Here is a 22847-nt window from a genome sequence, read left to right as displayed (position 1 = left end):
ACACTCCAGCCTGGGTAACAAGAGCGAAACTCCGTCTCAAAAAAAAAAAAAAAAAGAAAATACAAGTGACCCAGAATAGCTAAAGTTGAAAAAGAATTAAGTTAGAGGACACACAATTCCCAATTTCAAAACTTACTAAAAGCTACAGTAATCAAGACAGTGCGGTACTGGCATAAGGGTAGATTTATATAATAGATCAATGGAATGGCACTGAAAATCTAGAAGTAAATTCTTCCACTTATGGTCAATTGATTTTTGACAAGCATGGCAAGAAAAAGTCAGTAGGAAAAGAATACTCTTTTTGGCTGGGTGCGGTGCCTGATGCCTGTAATAATTCCAACACTTTGGGAGGCCAAGGCAGGTGAATTGCTTGAGCCCAGAAGTTCAAGAACAGCCTGGACAACATGGTGAAACTTTGTCTCTGTAAAAATAAAAATAAAAACAAAAAATTTAACCAGGTGTGGTGGCATACACCTGTAGTCACAGCTACTCAGGAAGCTGAAGCAGGAGGATTGCTTGAGCCCCGGAGGCAGAGGTTGCAGTGAGCTGAAATCACACCGCTGCACTCCAGCTTGGGTGACAAAGTGAGACCCTGTCTCAAAAAAAAAAAAAAAAGTTCTAAAATCCAATGCAATGACTGTCCAACTGTGAGTATACTAAAAACTACTAAATCATACACTTTAAATGGGTGAATTGCATGGTATATGAATTTGATGTTAAATTATATCTAATAACATTTAATGAAATATTAGCTAATATCTATGAGATTATTTGATTAACCTCTGCCTCTTCATTAGCTTAGCTCATTCACAGGCTCCAAGAATACATGACCCATGTCTCATTTTGCTCCTCATTTTGCCTGCAGCACCCACCCAGAGCTTTCATCCTACAGGAATTCAGAAAATATTTGTTGAATGAATGATTAAATGGCTGGGGAAGGAGGGAGCGGGGATTTTGTTGTTATTTTTCCTCAATCAACATAGAGATTTAAGTACTTAGTTTGTTGGGAAAATATATGACATAAGATCAATGATTTCTACTTTGAGCCTCAGCATGTGGAATCCAGCAACTTCGTGTTGCCACATGAGCAAACCACACCCTTGTGTAAACACCTGAGATTCTTATAATGAGGCTTTTGTTTCCAACCGCACTGGAACATAGCTCCCGGCTCTCTGAGTAAGCAAATCTTGTATTTCTAGCACATGAAAATGAGCCCACAATACTGATAAAAGTCTAGAAGCTGGGTGCTATTTGTCTTTCCCCCTTCTCACCCTCTTCTGATTCATCTGAGTTGCTCAATAAATATCTATGGAATGAAGAAATAAAGAAATTACTACATTTATTTTAACACACATTTATTACTCTTTGCTACCTTTCATCTAGCACATAAAACTGAACGCCTTTCTTTTGAAAGTCAAGACATGTGAGCCTGAACACTTTCTACTGGAGCAGCAGTCCAAGCACCTCTGACTGCTGAGTGCAAAAGAACCAGACTGCACTAAACAGAGCTGTGCTGCGATTATAACCAGGTTCATTTTGGAATGCCAGCAAATTACTCAGGATGATTGTTTAAGCGCAGGTTTCTGGTACACAACTCTCCGAGATTCTGATTCAGGGCTTCACATATCTCACTTTGTGAAATAGTTGTCTAAATAGACTGGACGATTTACACGTGTGACTTATTCTTGAAATAAGAGAAGGAAATAAGAAGGGCCTGGCAAAAAAAAAAATAGCGATGAAATAATAAACTCTGGATATTAATATAATGTATCTCAAAATAAATATTATAACACATGAGTATTTTTTTATAGAGATGGAGTCTTGCCATGTTGCCCAGGCTAGTCTCAAACTCCTGAGCTCAAAAGTCTTCCCACATCAGCCTCCCACAGTGCTAGGATTATAGGCAAGAGCCACTGCACCTGGCCCTAACACATGGATCTCTTAAGAAACACTGGAGGAGCTCAGATGGCTTGCTGAAGCAAGTCAGGCCCAGGAATAAGGAACTATGACACTTTCATTAAAGCCTACCAATGAAGCGGTCAGGTTGCCATTTTACAAATAATACTTCCTCCCAGAAGATAGAGGATATTTTATTTGCTCATTTAATAAAATATCTAAGCTGGGTGTGGTGGCTTGTGCCTGTAATCTCAGCACTTTGGAAGGCTGAGGTGGGAGGATCAGTTGAGCCCAGGAGTTCAAGACCAGCCCAGGCAACCAAGTGAGACGTTTTCTTAAAAAAAAAAAAAAAAATACAAAATATTAGCCAGGCATGGTGGCACACACCTATAGTCCCAGCTACTTGAGAGACTGAGGTTGGAGAAGCACCTGAGCCCGGGAGGTTAAGGCTGCAGTGAGCCATGATCATGCCACTATACTCCAGCCTGGATGACAAAGTGAGACCCTGTCTCAAAAAAATAAAACAAAACAAAATGTCTATTGAAAGCCTAGTAGGTCTTGGATAATATGCTCTGGATTTCACATCCAGAGTCATCATCTCTAACCAATTCCCTTCCCAACCAAAGTTGTTCTCCTGCATTTTTTTTTCAGTGAATAGTTCTATCATCTACCCATGTGCCCAAGAATAAACCTATCATATTTTCTATTTATTTATTTTTGAGACAGTCTTCTCTGTCCCACAGGCTGGAATGCAATGGCACGATCTCCACTTACTGTAGCCTCCACCTCCCAGGTTCAACTGTCTCAGCCTCCAAAGTAGCTGAGATTACAGGTGCGTGTCAACACGCCCAGATAATTTTTGTATTTTTTAGTAGAGACACGGTTTCGCCATGTTGGTCAGACTGGTCTTGAACTCCTGGCCTCAAGCGATCCACCCACCTTAGCCTACTAAAGTGCTGGGATTACAGGCGTGAGTCACCACACCTGGCCAAAACCTATCATCTTTGATACATCCTTCCCTCACCTTCTCCCATACCCAGTCCCTCAAGAAGTCCTGATACCTATTAGACGATATCTCTTGAACACCTATTTTTCTCCATCTCCATGACCACGTCCACATCAGGACATCATTCTCTCTCGGGTGGACCACCCTAACAGACTTAAGCTGGTCTTTCTGTTTCTATACTCACTCCCTTAAAGACTATACCCCACACTGCAGCCTGGGGGAATTTCTAAAACCAGTTCTGTGGCTCCTCAGGATCCCTCCATTGCTTCTCCTTGGTCTTAGGAAAAATTCCAAACCCCTATATGTTTACATGACCCCTCATCTCTTCACATTATCCTCCAAATTTTAATTCTCCTTTAAATCCGCAGTCTCACTGAACGCCCATTTCCCCGAATGTACCACATTCAGCTCATCTTCTGGTCTCTCCTGCCCACAGCATCTTCTCATCTTCATACTGCTCATTTGCTAACACCTTTTAGGTAAAAGCTTAGGAATCATTTTCTCTGGGAAGCCTTCCGTGGGTCTGAGTTAAGTACTCCTACTCCATACTTCCACAGTACCAAGTCTTGCCTCGCTTGGAGCACACATCCCATGATACTGGGATAGTCTATGTGCTTGTGTGTATCTCTAACCAGAGGACACATTTTAGAAGACGACATGCCACGTACTACCCCGTGTGCTCAGCACAATGCCTTATACACAGAAAGTGTTCAAAAATATTTGTTGAATAATGAATGAACAAATAAATGAATGGAGCTTTCAGAGTAAACTGACCTATACCTAGGAAAAGCGTAACAAGTAACGAAATAGTACCTCTTACCTTAAAAAGAAAAAAACCTTACCTTTCATCATGCGCCTGATATCCCTATTTTACAGCAAAGTTTCTTGAAAGTGTAAATAAAGCGACTCTCTCCACTTCCTCGTTCTTGTATTCTCCCTCCTCAAGGCACTCCAGTCAGGCTTCCACTTCCACCACTTGACAGTAGGTAACCTTGTCAGAGCCATCACAACAAATCCTATGAGCCCAATCTAGTGGGCACCTCTCTGTACTGACCTTACTTGATTGCTGTGTGGCATTCAACATGCTTTACCACATCACCTTCTGTTTTTTAAGACAGGGTCTCACTCTCTCACCCAGACTAGAGTGCAGTGGCCGGATCTCAGCTGACTGCAACCTCCGCCTCCCAGACTCAAGTGATTCCCCTGCCTTAGCCTCTCGAATAGTTGGGATTACAGACGCGTGCCACCACGCCCGGCTAATTTTTGTATTTTTAGTACAGACAGGGTTTCACCATTTTGGTCAGGCTGGCCTCAATCTCCTGACCTCCCAAAGTGCTGGGATTATAGGCGGAAGCCACAGCGCCTGGCCACCACCTTCTCGAAACACTTTCATCTAAGGGTTTCCAGGCCATCACATTCACCTGCTTTTCCTTCCTTGTCACCAGCTACTCCTTCTCAGTGTCCTTTCCTTGTTCCTCCTCTTCCACTTGACCTCTAAACACTGAATGACCCAAAGGTCTGCTCTTGCTATACACTCCATAGGTGATCTCATTCAGTGCATGACCAGGTCAGGCCACCCCTTGCCCACCACAATCCAGCCACACTAGGCTTCTTTGGCTCCATGAATTCACCAACCTTGCTTCTATCCTAGAGCTCTTCTTTGTCCTACTGCCTCACATTGGGCCGCTTTCATGTTGCTCTTTGCAGGGAAGTTCCCTGTGTTGCTCAATCGCTCCCAAACTGTCCCTTCTCAGAGGCCTTCTCTGATCTAAAGAAGTCACCCAAGCTCTATGATATGAACTCATTTAAATCTTCTGCACAGCATTTTACCATGCACTGATGTGCTTCTTGATTATAATCTAGTCTGAAGTTGTTCACCTCAGTATTCTCTTACCCAAAATAGTGCCTGATACAAGGTAGGGTCACAGGAAACATTTGCTGCATAAATGAATCAGTGAACAGTTTAACCTGTGCTCATAAAAATTATAATTATGTGATGAAGTGGGAAATGTGAATTTACCTAGATTTCTGAAACATTTTATTTTGAAGACATCAAAACCCCCAGGAAGTTTGCCAACAAAGCATTCAGATGGAGGCAGAGATACACAGCAGTCCCACTATTAAAAATCCTACTTAACTGAAGAAAAGGCAAATGATTCCAATGTTTTGGAAAGATCTTAAATGTTTCTCAAATTTGAGAAGGGCTGTTTGTGTTCCACACTTGAGCCAGGTGCCCTTTACCTTGTAACATGACACCACTGATGAAACTGGTAATCCCCTGTGCAGGAAAGACGGAAAAAACCAGTGCCTAACTAGTGAATGCTGCTCCACCCCACAGGAGAACAGCAAAAGCGTGTGGCTGCTCTTTCTGCCTTTTCCCTCCTATGCTCGTCCTACATGCATCACTGCACAGACTCTCAATGACAGTAAGAAATTATTCATCCAGCATCTGACGTCTCTCCTCCAAAGAGACACACACTAAAAACTTCAGACATTCCATCTCCCTGATAAATCATTCATATCCTTTTATCCATCACTTTTAAATGACTATAAAAATACCTGGTGGTAGTCAACTGTGGCTCTCATACATATCGAGAAACAGAAATGCAGTTACCTTTGAGATTCCCTGAATGATTTAGAAAAATGGGAGTTACTTCGGGAAACTGTAATTACCAATGTTGAAATCAGGTAAGGGAAGTAATGTTTTGAAGAGGCACATTTAGAAATGACCTCCAATTCAGTGTTGAACCACACACTAAATCCAGCAAATGATTACAATGTAACATACTATACTAACTTCTTTTTCCATATTAAAGGTGACGTTATTTTAAGTTTTGTGTTTTTCTAATGTACTACTTCAGGCTCTCAATAATTACACCCCCACCCGACATACATGGATACAGAAAAGCTCAGAAAATCTTGTATCTCATGGGGCTAATTAAAAAGGATTTTTATTTCCATACGGAATGAATGAGATCTTTGTTAACCCACTTTAACAAGACTCTAAATGACCCTGGATTTATCTTGCCCTAGTTTTCAAAATTTAACTGACCCAGAATAAAATAAGCTTATCCCCAAATTCCTGGCAAAAACAGAACCAAAGTTCCCAGAAGCCAAAATTGTATATACAAACTAAAGAAAAAAAACAATTTTTTTTCTGAAAAACACTATGCAGCGCAAAATACCACAAGAGCTTTTATTTTTCCTTTAATTAGAATATTTTTAAGGTTATAAAGCTTAATAATATCAAGGCAAAGAATTTTCCAAGAAAACACAGCAAAAGCGAATATCAGCTACTATGATAACAGGAACTTTCTAGAAGCTTTTTTACTGTTACAGTACAACACTGATAGCCAGGGAAGGACTAACCTAACCCACTAAACATGGGTAAATTATAGCTTGATTGCCGTAGTAAGTATCTAACCAGCCAAAGAAAATTTGCTTTTATTCATAATAAATGAGCAATATGAACTGGTTAGAGAAGCAAAATATTACCTACTAATACATGCCTTTTCTTACTCTTCATTCATCATCAACCTCAAAATTCCACAGTGGGGTCTTTGTTGCAAATGGGAAGAAATTCCACCCAGAATCCTTTTTAAAAAAAATAAGTAATTGTTTATTTTAGAGACAGGGTCTCCCTCTGTCGTCCAACCTAGAGCACAGTGGTGTGATCAAAGCCTACTGCAGTCTCAACTCCTGGGCTCAGGCGATCCTCCCACCTCAGCCTCCCAAGTAACTGGGACTACAGGGGAAAGCCACCATGCCCAGATAATTTATTTTATTTTTTGTTGAGCCAGGGCTCTCACTATGTTGCCCAAGCTGGTCTCAAACTTCTGGGCTCAAGCAGTATTCCCACTTCAGCCTCCCAAAGTGCTGAGATTACAGGTCTGAGCCACTGCACCAGCCTAGAAGCTTGTAATCAATCTTGTTCCTCTTTCTATGACTTCACATGGTTTCATTCACTCGCACTTATAAGGTAGAACAAATTCTTCTCTCATAAACACTAAAGCATTATTTAACCCCAAAACATCACAGACACACCTCACTGTCTTAGGTCTAAAAAATTCATGTTTCCATCCCATCTGACAATTTTCATGAACACAAAAGTTCTTCTAATCCGGGGTACTTCATAGAACATTTTAAAATACATAAAATGGCCACTCAGTCACTCATAATAAAATTGTTTATTGAAAACCTAAAATATGGCCGGGCGCGGTGGCTCAAGCCTGTAATCCCAGCACTTTGGGAGGCCAAGGCGGGTGGATCACGAGGTCAAGAGATTGAGACCATCCTGGTCAACATGGTGAAACCCCGTCTCTACCAAAAAATACAAAAAATTAGCTGGGCATGGTGGTGCGTGCCTGTAATCCCAGCTACTCAGGAGGCTGAGGCAGGAGAATTGCCTGAACCCAGGAGGCAGAGGCTGCGGTGAGCCGAGATCGCGCCATTGCACTCCAGCCTGGGTAACATGAGTGAAACTCCGTCTCAAAAAAAAAAAAAAAAGAAAACCTAAAATATTCAGAAACTTGATTGGCAATAATGATTCATTAATATTGTCTATACCTAAAACACACTTGGAAGAACTCTGAAGTATTATTGCAGCAAGTAATATCCAAAGATGAGAGGAAATTCAAGGATAAGAACAGTAAGAAGACAACAGTCTCCAGGGAAGTTCTGACCAAACTGTTTCATCTTTGCACTGAGAAGAATTTATAACTCACCTTGCAAATAATGCTGTATACAGTATGTTTTTTATTCCTCATCTCCCTAAAACTGAAACATAAAAAGATATTCCAGACAACATTTCTGGTCCTATTTCGGTTGAATTTGTACAATGGATACCAAAATTAGGAACATAACCCTTGAAAGTTAAAGACCTCAGCTCATCTCACAAGAATGATTATATTGTAGTCCCAGCACTTTGGGAGGCTGGGATTACAATATAATCATTCTCGAGCAAATCATGAGACCTGCCTGGCCGACATGGTGAAACCCTGTCTCTAATAAAAATACAAAACATTAGCTGGACATGGTGATGGGCGCCTGTAATCTCAGCTACCCAGGAGGCTGGGGCAGGAGAATCACTTGAACCCAGGAGGTGGAGGTTGCAGTGAGCTGAGATAGCGCCACTGCACTCCAGCCCAGCTGGCAGTGCGAGACTCCATCTCAAGAAAAAAGAATGATTACATTGGCATCCCAGGCTATCTTTTCACTTCCACATGACATCAACAAGCAAAAGCACATCTAGACTACATGCTTCTTGAAGATGCCCGATTTATTTCTTTGTACTCATAACACCTTGCCCACAGTGCATGACTGGCATTCAGCATTTACCAAGTAAATGAATAAAATTAAACCTGACATCTCCATTATGATGTTTGTAACCTAACCCACTAAACATGGATAATTTTTAACGCTTCTAAAAATAGTACAAAAATTGAAAGCTTCCTATCAGATGGATACTCAGTAAATAACAAATAAGTTTAAACGGACTAATAACCTAACTACAGAGACTCACGTTTCACCAGTGGACCCTACCAAGTGACGATATCTACACAGAAGACACAGAGGGTTTTTTAATCTTTTAAAATATATCATTGAGACGATAAGAGCATTAAATAAAACATGAGACCCTTGTTTGAAATGACACAGTAACTGGGCTGAATGTTTTTTATAACAAGTTCATGCAGACGAACCTGCATCTTGTCAGGACTGCTTGCAAGTTAACTTCTGAGTGGTGGCAAAGGTAACAGAATCTACACTCATTCCTAGTTCAGTGTCTAAAATGGTAATATCAGTGTATCATAAAATGATAATATTAATGATAATATTCTGTATCTGGATGCTGTTTTTCTAAAGCATTGGTCGATGTTATTCATTATGTCCTTTATAAATAACAAGTTATAGTTACTTATTAAAAAAGAAATAAATCTAAAGTACAAAAATGTAAGGGTCCAAAACAGTTCAAAATTGCCTACGGTTGCCATTTAAAATTTCTCATGATGAGTCCTCCTACACAGCCAATTTCGCCTGTTACTATGGCTTTCAAATAGATCCTCCACCTGCATCATGCTTTTAATCTTTCTATAATGGCCTTTGTATCTGATACTATCATGATTCATAAAAACACACTAAATAGGCCGAGCACGGTGGCTCACGACAGTAATCCCAGCACTTTGGAAGACCAAGGTGGGAGGAACTATCAAGCCCAGGAGTTTGAGACAAGCCTAGGCAACATGGCAAAACCCCATCTCTACTAAAAATACAAAAATAGCTTGGCGTGGTGGCACGTGCCTGTAATCCCAGCTACTTGGGTGGCTAAGACACAAAAACTGCTTACACCCAGGAGGCGGAGGCTGTAGTGAGCCAAGATCACTTCACTGCACTCTGGCCTGGGCGACAGGGCAAGGCTTCTGTTTCAAAACAAAACAAAAACAAAACACGCTAAATAAAGTTAGTAATTTGGACATTATATGCTACTGCTATTATCCCAAGTCGCTCAACTTCAAAACCTTGGAGCCTTTCTACCTTATCCATATTCATAGTTGCAAATTCCTACTGAGTCTTCCACCTTAAAGATTTTCTTATCTGTCCCATACTTTCACAATCACTGCTAAAACCCTGGCCCAGGCAAAAGTACCAACACCCAGATATTTGCTAACACTTCCTAATAGGTTTCTCCAACTACTTTCTCGCCCTTTCCAGTCTTCCTGTACCTCAAAGCCAGATTAATCCCCTAAGGCACAACTCTGACATGTGACCACGTAACTCTCACTCGCAAAACCCAACAGGTAGGCACTGCCTAAAAGCAAAAAACCCAAACCTAGGGTTTCAATTCAACTCCCTGAAGGATCTGAATCTCAGAAATACTTTAGAAAGGATTCCTGCTTTGGTCCCAAATTACACTGAATTGCAAAGAAAATCCCATCTAACTTTAAAGTCCTGTGATACTTTTTTTTTTAAGTCCTGTGATACTTATCCAAATTTACCCCTACTGCTTTTATAATCATATCTATCCAATACATCAAAAAAATTGTTCCCTGGGCATACCTTTCTCACACAAAGGGCTGAGCACAGATGTTGTTTCTGACAAAGTTTATAGTTATTATTTTCTTGGGATCAAAGAGAAGGAAGCACCTATTACTTTGCCAAAGAAGAAATCCAAATGGAAAGATTTAAAGGAATTATATAAAGGGCATATTGGTAAAGCAAATAATGTTTAGATATAGTCATTTATGGCCAGGTACAGTGGCTCACACCTGTAATCCCAGTGCTCTGGGAGGCCAAGGTGGGAGGATAGCTTGAGGCCGGGAGTTCAAGACCAGCCTGGGCAAATTAGCAAGATTCTCCCCATATATTTTTTTTAATTTTTTAAAATTTAAAACTATATTAAATTTTAAAATTTTTAAACAACCATTTATTATCATTTTAATAGCCTGAATCTCCATATCTCAAAATCATTTAAAATAATGTCTGCTGGCCAGTGGCTCACATCTGTAATCCCCACGCTTTGGAAGGCCAAGGCAGGTGAATCACTTGAGGTCAGAAGTTCAAGACCAACCTGGCCAACATGGTGAAACCCTGTCTCTACTAAAAATACAAAAATTAGCCAGGCATAGTGGCAGGTGCCTGTAATCCCAGCTACTCAGGATGCTGAGGCAGAATTGCTTGAACCCAGGAGGCAGAGGTTGCAGTGAGCTGAGGTTGCACCACTGCTCTCTATTCTGGGCAACAGAGTGAGACTCTGTCAAAAAAGAAATTTTTTTTTATATATTATATATTTTATATGTATGTAATATATATATAATATATATATGAATAAATAAAGTAAAATGTGGACTGCCCAGAGTAATAGAGAATGCACTAAACTAAATGAATTCCATTTTTAAATGAACCCACTCAAATTCATAAATACCATTCATTTCTCTTCCTAACCAGTCTAATACCATTCTCTTCACTAGATACAGAAAACATAAATATCTACCTATAAAGAGTACTTTCAGGGCCAGGTGTGGTGGCTCACGCCTGTAATCCCAGCACTTTGGGAGGCTGAGGTAGGAGGATCACTTGAGTCCACAAGTTCAAAACCAGCCTGGGTATCACAGCAAGACCCCCAACTCTACAAAAAATTAAAAAGCCAGGCGCAGTGATGTGTACCTGTAGTATCAGCTACTTGGGAGGCTGAGGTGTAAAGATCACTTGAGCCATGTTCACACCACTGCTCTCCAGCCTGGGTGACAGAGCAAGACCCTCTCTCAAAAAAAAAAAGAGGGAGGGTACCCACAAATTGGCTTTATATTTTCTCAAAGATCACACAAAAAGTCAATGAAAAGAAAGATGAAGTCACTTGCTTATTGTCCTGCTCTATGAATTTCAGCAAAGCACTGCCTTATTTTTAGGGCTGATTTCTTTTAGGCCCCGCACATATGGGCTATCTGCTTTCATTATATATCAATGATGAATCACTACATTTCAATTCAGACATTTTAATCTTTTCTTGCACAATTGCAAGAAATTGCAACAAGGGTGTTGCCACAATTGTCTCACCTTAGATTAAGTTTTTGATAAAATAAAGCAGGCTTTATAAGTTAATTAGGCCATTCTACTGTCTCTATCTGCCTCTAAAAACGGTTCTGAAACAAAGAAAAATAAAAACTTTCTTAAGAGCAGTGATCCTGAGCCTCTCATATTACATGAAATCTCTTCTCCTATTACTCCAAGGATCATTAAGCACATGTGAATTTTGCGAAATACGAGTCTGCTTGCTGTGTGTGCAATGCCAAGTGTCAAGACTACCACCAACAGCCTTTAGTTCAGTAGTTCTTCATGCAGATAATATTGTCCATCAATTTTTTTCTCAAATAACTAATAATCCTGCTATGAAAGCAAAGGTGCCTTCAGAAATACATCCAAGTGGCTGCCTTCTTTTCTTCCTTCCTCCCTCCCTTCCTTCTTTCCTTCAACAACTTAGGCTGAAATAATCATTCTAAATTCACTGATAACAATATGGAACTCAACTTTTGGAAACCTATTCATTTCACCATAAAGCCTTCATCTTATAGACATGGGAACTTTGTGGTTGGTATCTCTTGAGGGTACCTGGTTAATGTGAACAGATTGCCCAGTGTCACCTCAACACTATAGTACTGGCTTTCCACCTCTCCCCCTACAGAGCAATGCGTCCAGCCCCACGATTCCTCTAAATACATCATGAAAGGAAATCGTTCAGACTGATCAGTGCATGTATATCATATTTACATTGCAAAATAGCCCATACTATTGTCCAATTGTAAAGTAGATTGTATAACCTACTATAATTCAAAATGTGCTATAAGAAACCACTCATTTCTCAGTAATTTGCTAATTATTTTGAGCTATGTGTGAGCCTGAGATCACTAATATTACTTGAAGATGTCCATCCATATTCTGGACGTAAAAACTTGCTGTGGATTGAATAGGTTAAGGCTAAGATTTAATACATTTTCCAGAGAAAGTTGTTAAGGGAACTCCCTCTTTCAAACTAGTGTATGGTACAATACAAAAAAAAACTGTCCTCCTAGTCAAAACTGCTGCTCACTAGCTCTGGGACTCTCGGCAAGTAATTCATTCTTTCTGAGCCACAGCTTCTTTCTCAGCTTGTCAAAGATTTTTTTTAAATCTACTTCATGATGTGGTTGTGAGGATCAAATGAGATGATGTATGCAAAAGTGCTACATAAGTTACAGCATGCTACACAAAAGTCAAAATGCTCACTCTATTGTGGGGAAGAAAATATTATTTGATATGTATGATAATTATAATACTGTAAGTGCTCAAATAGATACTATGGGATAACAGAGGAGGAAGCACGTTATCTCAGCCTAAGAGAGAGCAGGGCTCACAGAGGAAGCTGATTCTAATTGACCTGGGGATGGATAAGGGATGTATGAAGGATGGATGGGGATGACTTCTGCTGCTGAAGGAGGCGGGGAGAGGGGAGCTACAAGGGAAACAACCCAAATGAAAGCACACAGGCTGGCCAAGGGGGAAGAGTATGGCCCCCTAAGGAACTGTGGGTCTGGAGCACAGAGTGTATATGAGGCACGGTGGGAGATAAGAGCAGAGAGAAAGGCAAGCACTGGACCAGCAAAAGCCTGAGCCACACCAAGAAGTCTGGACGTCATCCCACATGTGATAGGGAGCCACTGAACAGAAATGTTAAAACAAACAAAAGAAAAAGCAGAGAAAAACCAGACTTCTGGTTTACACTTTTTTCCCGTATACCATTAAGTTTCTACTCCAGCCATGTGCCCCTGGACAAGCAACAGTTTGAGAGTAAGATTTTGACCTCAAACATAGTAAAAGAAAGTTCGATGTACATATTGAGTCGCTAGTCTGTGTTAGGCACTCTGCTAAGCCCCTTTGTCTCTCTTACTGTTCATCTTCAAAATGCAGCTGCAGTGTGGGCACTCTCATTCACATTTTACAAATGAGGAAACTGAGACTCAAAAGATGAAATCTCTCCTCCAAGTTCAAAGAACTAATGATTGGCAGAGCCAGTATTAGAAATCTGATTTACCTATTTATTGCAGCCAAAACTTCACATGCAAACAAAATACCATAGAAAAACAAGAATTTTTTTCCAGTTAAATGAATGCGTGATTCCAAATACATCTGAGTATTAAGACACTATTTTTTTAGTCCTTACTAAAAATTTTTAAAATTCTTACCTCAAGTATAACCTCTCAACAATTTGTTTCTTAGTCTACACAAATTATACAATAATTACTTTTAAAAGGCTGATACATACAGATACTGTCTATTCTAACAGCTACTGATTTCCATCTCAACTCAAAATATAGAAGCAAATGACTCAAAACAGGGTGGTTTTGGTTTTGGTTTTGTTTTTTTGCCAAATCACTCAATATGCCATCAAAACAGATCTTTAGTTTAAAGGAAAATATCAGAAAAAAAGTAATTTTGGCATCTTTACCATAAATGACTCAGGATCTATGATTTTGAATAACATTCTAAAAATGCTGCATAATACTGCCCATAATCTTAAAATTACTTTAAAATACATATTTCCATAAACATTTTCAAAGACCTGCTATAGCCTTATTTCTTGTATACTAGCTAACTTTACTCAACTCCAACATTTGCTTTATCAGCAAAGAGAAGGTCTAGTGGCTAGTGAATTTTCAAAATACAACACAAATGTTGCCAAACTTCAGAATAAACATTTTTTTTAAATGACAGCACTTATACACATGGACACATGATTCACATGATTGAAAGATCATTCATTCATGATATTACCTCTCTTCCTATAGGAAAAATAAAGATGTACATTTATTTATTTATGAGACGGAGTTTCACTCTTGTTGCCCAGCCTGGAATGCAATGGTGCGATCTCAGCTCACTGCAACCTCATCTCTCAGGTTCAAGCAATTCTCCTGCTTCAGCCTCGCAAGCACCTGGGATTACAGGCATGTGCTACCACACCTGGCCAGTTTTGTACTTTTAGTAGAAATGGGGTTTCTCCATGTTGTTCAGGCTGGTCTCGAACCCCTGACCTTGGGTGATCCGCCCACCTCGGCCTCCCAAAGTGCTGGGATTACAAGCATGAGCCACCGTGCCCGGCAAGGATGTGCATTTAAAAGAAACTATACAAGAAGATATGAAGTAAGCACAAACAATGCCAAGTAAACTATGGGTTACTATTTAATTTTCACTGCAAATAAAATACATATGCTCAGTAAGAAACTGGAGATAGTAAATTCCTTCCAGGTATTCCTTACTTTCCCACAGAGCTAAGACAGCAATAAAGACATTTAAGTATACTAAAAGGTTTCTACAGCCGGAAAAATACAGATATATTTAATTATCTCCATAGGAGAGACAGAAATCAGTATGATTTGCAGCTAGGTAAGAATAAGGTTTCCACAGTTTCTGTGGGTGCTATCCCGACCCAATCTTAATTACCTTGCAATGAAATATGGAGATCATCGATGCCCCAGGAAACCTGTTCATCTTCAGTGGGAAGCTCAGGACTAGATGCCATTCTTTGACTCAATGGAGATTATATCATGTCCATCTCAATTAAAGAAGTGAACTGAAAGTGAAAGAGATAAATGTTTATTAATAACTTTGCTGCTCTGTTTCTAGTAAACATGAACTGCCAGAAAACAGCAGCAACCAAAAACCGTCCTCCAAAACAAGTACGGCTTTCTAGTGTGTATTTCCATAGCTCATGAAGAACAAAGTAACTACGCCTTTCTTTTGAGTCATGATTTTGCCTTATGACCTATGCATGCCCTTTGCAGCTGCCTTCAGAACTCCAAAAGAAGTAGCATTGTGGATTCTATACCAGTGATGAACAGGAAAGCCAGGCGATTCGATGTAGTAACTTATCTAGAGGAAGTAAAGCTGCCCCAAACTGTTATCTTAGGCGTTAGTGTTATGCGATTGTCGGCCTTCAACCTTCAAGGATTTTCTTTAAAACATTTTACTAACTTAGTTCCTTTTCTGCCCCAGTTATGTTGCCATTTACTGGAAACAAGAAGAGCTGAGCCTGCATAGCTTGCAAAGTGAAACTAAAAACCTAACATATCAAAAAGAATATTTTAATGAGTTAACTAATATAGTGAATTCTTTTCCCAAGGGCTTATTTTTCCACCTACGCATTTCTTCCCCTTGCCTCACCTTGATTCTTAAAGAATCCTTCCAGCAAGAGCAATTTTTACTCCATACCTCTTAAAAAGCATTGCTTCATGTATTTATTTACCACTATTAGTTTCTGGAGGATGAGTACAAAACACTGACTTCTCTCATATGGATGATCAAATAATAAAATAAACCTAATCAAGCATATAAAAATATAAAGTAGTTGGGGGTATACATAGTGATGGATACCTGTACAGCTTTGTGATCAAGCAAGCATTGCAAAATATTAATGTTATATGTTGACCATATAGGTATTCACTTTTAAATTCCTTTATTTTTACTGTATACTGGAAATTTTGCATAATAAAATGCTGGCAGGGGGACTAAAAGATAAATATGAGGCCAACAGCTAGATACAATCATATTAAATATTAAACAGAACACTTAAAAAAATACAAAGAGTAAAAATCATTAAATAGTTCCTGCTAGAGAAGACTTCAAAAATCTTTCAATCCTGCCTGCTTCCTCTGTTTATCACCCACAGCCCTTTTAGTATCTCTTGTATGGATCACTGTTGTTAAAGATTTCATAACTTAATTAATGATTAATTTGTTTGTCCTCTGAATTAAGATGAATCACAACCAGCCTGAGGTAAAAGAGTTGCTATATGGAGTAGAGATATTCTAACCAAAAGGAAAGGCTGTTTATTAGTTCACCATGAGCCTCGGCAGCCTGACAACTGATAAAAACACAAATGTCCTCAGCTGCGTGATATCCTGAGGACCTCCACTTCTCATACTCTGGGGCTCCTGAACCCAAAGTAGAGACAAAGCACTTCTTCATTTTGGCACCCTAAGAACTGAATTCCAGAATGAATCTTCTAAGGGCACATACTATTCCATGTCATAGCTATTTAAAAAAAAAAAAAAAAGATAATAGCAATAGTAGCAACAGTACTTACTGTATATAGGCAGTGTTACAAGCACTTTGTATATAAAACCTCATTTAATCTTTATAATAATGTAAGAGTTAGGAACTACAGTTATCTCCACATTTGAAAAGACAAAACTTAGATGCACCAATATGATTCACAATTGTCTAAGGACACACAGGTAATAAATGAGGGAGCCAAGACTTGAATCCACGTGGTTTGGGCTTCAGAGTTCATCCTCTAAACCAGCACATGATGGTACCTCTTAAGGTGAGCGAAAGTTTGCCACATGTTGTTTATTTTTGTTTTCATTCATTTGTACAACAAATAATCATATAGGCTGGATGCTGTTCTCAAGAGATTCAATCCTCTAAGAATGACAAATGAACACAATATTAAGCAAAGTCCTCTAATAAACAAGGATAGAAGGTATTCTGATAGCAAAGGAGACAGCATGCCCCACCACTTAAAGCTGGGGATGGATGCAGTGGACTGATATCTTACATTCCCCAAAGTCCACATGTTGAAATCTAATCCCCAATGTCATGGTATTAGGAGGTGGGGCCTTTGAGAGGTGATCCTCATTAATGGGATTAGTGCCCTTATAAAAAAGCCCCAAGAGAGACCCCTTACCCTTTCCGCCATGTGAGCATATGCTGAGAAGATTGCCATCCCTAAGGAAACAGGCCCTCAACAGACACTGAATCTTCCAGACTTGATCTTGGATTTCCCAGCCTCCTAAACTATGAGAAATACATCTCTGTCGTGTTAAACTACCCATTATACGGTATTTTGTTATAGCAACTCAAACCACCTAAGACAAGAGTGTACTTATTAAAAAATAGCATTTCCTGCCAAATAGTCCCATTAGCATTATTTGGACAGTACCTTGAATTTGGTAAGAATGTCTCTGAGAAGATGAAAGTAAGTATAATAAGAAATGACACAGATGATATTACAGCTGATCCCTCAGAAATACAAAAGATCCTCAGTGAACACTACAAACAACTCTATCCATACAACTTAGAAAATCTAGAGGAAATGGATAAATTCCCGGAAACACAGTTTCCCAAGACTGAATTAGAAAGAGATTGACATCTTGAGTAGACCACTATCAAACTCTGAAGATGAATCAATAATAATTTTTTTAAAAACCTACCAACCAAAAAAAGCTCTGGACCAGATGGATTCACAGCTGAATTCTACCAGAAGTGTAAAGAAGAACTGGTACAAATCCTACTGAAACTATTCCAAAAAAATCAGGGAGGCGGGACTCCTCCCTAACTCATACCATGAAGCCAGCATCAGCCTAATACCAAAATTTGGCAAAGACACAACTAAAAAAGAAAACTTCAGGCCAATATCCCTGATGAACACAGACGCAAAAATTCTCAACAAAATACTAGCAAACTGAATTCAGCAGCACATAAAAAAGTTAATTCATCATGATCAAGTAGGCTTTATTTCTGGGATGCAGGGTTGGTTCGAACATATCCAAATCAATAAATGTGATTTACCACATAAACAGAATTAAAAGCAAAAACCATATGTCATCTCAATAGACACGGAAAAGCTTTTTATAAATCGAACATTTCCCTTTATGATTTAAAAAACCCTCCACAGACTAGGCATTGAAGGAATATACCTCAAAATAATAAGAGCCATATGAAAAAAACTCACAGCCAACATCATACTCAATGGGCAAAAGCTGAAACAATTCCCCTTGAGACTCAGAACAAGATAAAGATGTCCACTCTCACTACTCCTATTCAACAAAATACTGGAAGCCTTAGCCAGAACAATCAGGCAATTAAAAGAAATAAAAGGCATCCAAATAGGAAAAGAAGAGGTCAAACTATCTCTCTTTGCTGATGATATGATTCTATACTTAGAAAACCCTAAAGACTCTGTCAAAAGGCTACTAGAACTGATAAGTAATTTTAGCAGAGTTTCAGGATATAAAATCAATGTACAAAAATCAGTAGCAAAACTTAGTACAAAATTTAGATGCACCGGTCTGACAGTCAAGAGCATATTTCCATTTTCAACAGCCACAAAGAAAATGAAATATCTAGGAACACAGTTAACCACACAGGTGAAAGATCTGAAGGAGAATTATAAAATTCTGCTAAAAAAAAAAATCAGAGATGACACAAATAAAGGGAAAAACTTTCCATGTCCATGAATTAGAAGCACCAATATCATTGAAATGACCATACTATCAAAGCAATTTACAGATTCAATGGCATTCTAATTCTTCACAGAATTAGAAAAAACAATTCTAAAATTCATATAGACCCAAAAAACAGGCCAAATAGTCAAAGCAATCCTAAGCAAAAAGAACAAAGCCATTGGTATCACACTACCCCATTTCAAACTATACTCTATGGCTATAGTAACCAAAACAGCATGGTACTAATACAAAAGCAGACACAATGACCAATGGAACAAAATAGAAAACTCAGAAATAAAGCTACACATTTCCAACCATCTGATATTAACAAGACTGACAAAAATAAGCAATGGTAAAATGACTCCCTAGTCAATAAATGATGCTGGTATAACTATATAGCCATAGGCTGACGAATGAAACTGAACCCTTCCTTAACTTTCACCATAAACAAAAATTAACTCAACACAGATTAAAGATTTAAATGTAAGACCTCAAACTATAAAAATCCTGAAAGAAAACCTAGGAAGTACCCTTCTTAACATCAGCCTTGGAAAGTATTTTTGTCTAAGTCTCCAAAAGCAAATGCAACAAAAACAAAAATTGACAGATGGGACCTAATTAAAGAGTTTCTGCACAGCAAAAGAAACTATCAACAAAGTAAACAAAAACCCTACAGAATGAAAGAATGCATTCACCAACCATGCACTGACAAAGGCCTAATACTCAGAATCTATAAGGATCTTAAAGAAATCAAGAAGCAAAAGACAACCCCATTAAAAAATGGGCCAAGGGCATGAATAGACATATCTCAAAAGAAGACTTACAAGTGGCCAATTAACATGAAAAAATGCTTATCATCATTAATTATCAGAGAAATCCAAATCAAAACCACCAAGATACACCATCTCACACCAGTCAGAATGGCTATTACTAAAAGTCAAGAAACAACAGATACTGGTGAGGCTGCAGAGAAAAGAGAACACTTACAAAATGTCGGTGGGAAAGTAAATTCGTTCAGCCACTATGGAAAGCAGTTTGTAGATGTTCTCAAATAACTGAAAGCAAAGCTAACATTCAACCCAGTAATCCCATTACTGCATATATGCCCAAAGGAAAATAGATCATTCTAACAAAAAGACATATGAAACTCATAAGTTTATTGCCACATTACTCAAGATAACAAAGATATGGAATCAGCCCAGGTGCCCAACAACGTGGACTAAAGAAAATGTAGTACATACACGTCATGGAATACTACACAGCCATAACACAGAATGAAATCTTAGCCTTTGCAGCAACATGGATGGAGCTGGAGGCCATAATCCTAAGGGAATTAACACAGGAACAGAATTAACACAGGAACATGTAACAAATAATACATGTTCTCACTTAAAAGTGGAGCTAAACATTGAGGACACATAAACATGGGAAGAAAAGACTACAGACTACTAGAGTAGTGAAGGGAGGGAAGGGGGCATGGGTTGAAAACTACCTATTGGGTACTATGCTCACCACCTGGTTACAATATACCCGTTACAAACCTGCACATGTACCCTCCATATCTAAAACAAAAGTTAAAATTTAAAAAAAATAGAGGCTGACCACAGTGGCTCACGCCTATAATCCAAGCACTTTGGGAGACTGAGGCAGGCAGATTATGAGGTCAGGAGTTCAAGACCAGCCCAACGAACATGGTGAAACCCTGTCTCTACTAAAAATACAAAAATTAGCTGGATATGGTGGCAAGCGAACTGTAATCCCAGCTACTCTGGAGGCTGAGGCAGGAGAATTGCTTGAACCCGGGAGACGGAGGTTGCAGTGAACCAAGGTCATGTCATTGCATTCCAGCCTGGGTGACAAAGCGAGACTTCATCTCCAAAAAAAAAAAAAGAATGTCTCTCTGAAATTAAAAAAAAAAAAAAGAATGGCCATTTAGTTCAATATTAATCAAATACAAGGTATCAGATGTAGGGGAAAGAATCATTTGCTGTATTTATGTTAAAAATAAAAACAGAACAATAAAGACAAGTTGGTAATTGGAGAATCAAGAAGTATTCCTGTCCTAAACTGGTATGTGGAAGTCACTGTATTGTATATTAAAGATGTAGAAAAAGACCAGGCATATGCCTGTAGTCCTAGCTACCTAGGAGACTGAGGTGGGAAGACTGTTCAAATCCAGAAGTTCAAGGCAAGCCTGGGCAATCTAGAGAGACTCTAGAAAGTAAATAAATAAAAATAAATAAATAACAAAGGTGTCAGAAAAACAACTACATAAAATAGTACCCCAAAAAACAGTCTAGACCTCAAAATAGCTGGATGACTTATAAGTTTCTGGGTTTTTGGGGGATTTTTTTTTTTTTAAGACAGTCTCACTCTGTCACCCTAGCTGGAGTGCAACGGTGCAATCTCGGCTCTCTGCAACCTCCACCCCCCAAGTTCAAGCAATTCTTCTGCCTCAGCCTCCTGAGTAGCTGAGATTACAGGTACCCACCACCACACCCAGCTAATTATTTTGTATTTTTAGTAGAGTCAGGGGTTTCACAATGTTAGCCAGGCTGATCTCAAACTCCTGATCTCAGGTGATCCACCTACCTCAGCCTCCTGAAATGCTGGGATTACAGGCGTGAGCCACCACACCGGCCAGAAGTTTCTGTTTTTAACCAGGAGAAATTATCAGCAAACAAGGCAAAAGATATATTCATAACTTTTTACTTCCAGGACAATTTCTTAGAGCTTCTAGAAATATCCATCAAAAGTAACGCCAAACTTTGAACACTGAATCAATTGGAAGTGTTAGATTATTGACCCAAATACTGTCTTAGTACAATCATTTGTCAAAACATACTACAGAGGTCATGAGGATATGATTGAAGATATTTCCAACACAATTGTTTTTGGTGAAAACAGTGAGAAATTGTAGACATTTCTAGGGAGGAATTTACATATCAAAAAGGACAATGAAAAACTGAAACAGACTAGAAACGAAAAGCTTCAAGGGTCTTCTCAGGATTTGAATGAAGAAGCTAGAAAAGGTATGAAAAAGGAAGGCAGAAGTAAGAGTGAAAGGTCAGGTGCAGCGGTTCACTCCTGTAATCCCAGCACTTAGGGATTACAGGGCCAGAGGCAGGGAGACTGCTTGAGACCAGGACTTCGAGACCAGCCTGAGCAACCAAGTGAGATTTTGTCTCAACAAAAAAAAATAAAAATAAAATAGCTGGGCATGGCGGCACACATGCCTGCAGGCCTAGCTACTCCAGTGGCTGAGGTTCCCACCTCGCTTGAGCCCAGGAGATCAAGGCTGCAGTGAGTCCCGTTCATGCCGCTGCACTCCAGCCTGGGTGACAAAGCAAGACTTTGTCTTCCAAAAAAGGGATGGGAGAGAAAGAAAGAGAGGAGTGAGGGTTTGGCTAAGGGCTAGATTGAGTCTTCCGGGTCTCCGGCAAGTGAAATCTATCACTATGTTTTGACTCCCCAGAGGAGAAGACAGTAGCTGTGCTCAGGTAAATTCCACCCCAGAAGAGCTTTTCCTGGGTACTCCCTTTGGTCTTACTTGCTCTTTTCAAATAAAAGTTACCACAATTATGTAACAAAGCCAAGGACGGAGTGTCGCTCCGCTGCACAGGCTGGACTGCAATGTTGCGATCTCGGCTCACGGCAACCTCTGCCTCCCAGGTTCAAATGGTTCTCCTGCCTCAGCCTCCCAAATAGCTGGGACTACAGGTATGTGCCACCATGCCCAGCTAATTTTTGTATTTTTAGTAGAGCTGGGGTTTTGCCGTGTTGGCCAGGCTGGTCTTGAAATCCTGACTTCAGATAATCCGCCTGACTTCAGATAATCCGCCTGCCTCAGCCTTCCAAAGTGCTTGGATTACAGGCATGTGCCAACACACCCAGCCTTAAATAAAACTATCCTTAAGAGTGAATAAAATCTTCAGAAACATAACCAAAGGTTGGGTGAAGAATGTAGTGGCATTAAATATTCTAAAACAAAGTGGAATAATGTGGCATTGTTTTTAAAATTCATGTGGCCGGGCGCGGTGGCTCAAGCCTGTAATCCCAGCACTTTGGGAGGCCGAGGCGGGTGGATCACCAGGTCAAGAGATCGAGACCATCCTGGTCAACATGGTGAAACCCCGTCTCTACTAAAAATACAAAAAATTAGTTGGGCATGGTGGTGCGTGCCTGTAATCCCA

The 22847-nt window shown here is 39.5% G+C and overlaps 1 protein-coding gene across 11 annotated transcripts in view; it reads right to left on the bottom strand.

Annotated features, from left to right (window-relative positions):
• Window positions 1-22847, bottom strand: part of SYNE2 (spectrin repeat containing nuclear envelope protein 2) — a 405273-nt gene that overhangs the window by 324720 nt on the left and 57706 nt on the right. For 9 of the 11 annotated variants that reach the window (XM_017533965.2, XM_017533967.2, XM_017533970.2 and 6 more), the window contains exon 2: window positions 14870-14999. In XM_017533965.2, coding sequence (XP_017389454.1) covers window positions 14870-14948 — 79 coding nt within the window. In that variant the 5' untranslated portion in view covers window positions 14949-14999. Of the gene's footprint in view, window positions 1-14869; window positions 15235-15254; window positions 15448-22847 lie in introns of those variants that run through there. The other 2 variants (XM_037740442.1, XM_037740441.1) reach the window with 2 other exon arrangements.

The sequence above is a fragment of the Cebus imitator genome, unplaced genomic scaffold, assembly GCF_001604975.1.
Source record: "Cebus imitator isolate Cc_AM_T3 unplaced genomic scaffold, Cebus_imitator-1.0 Scaffold83, whole genome shotgun sequence".
NCBI classification, from domain to species: Eukaryota; Metazoa; Chordata; class Mammalia; order Primates; family Cebidae; genus Cebus; species Cebus imitator.
Note: the sequence above shows the minus strand (reverse complement) of the source record. Positions and strands in the feature narration are given on the sequence as shown.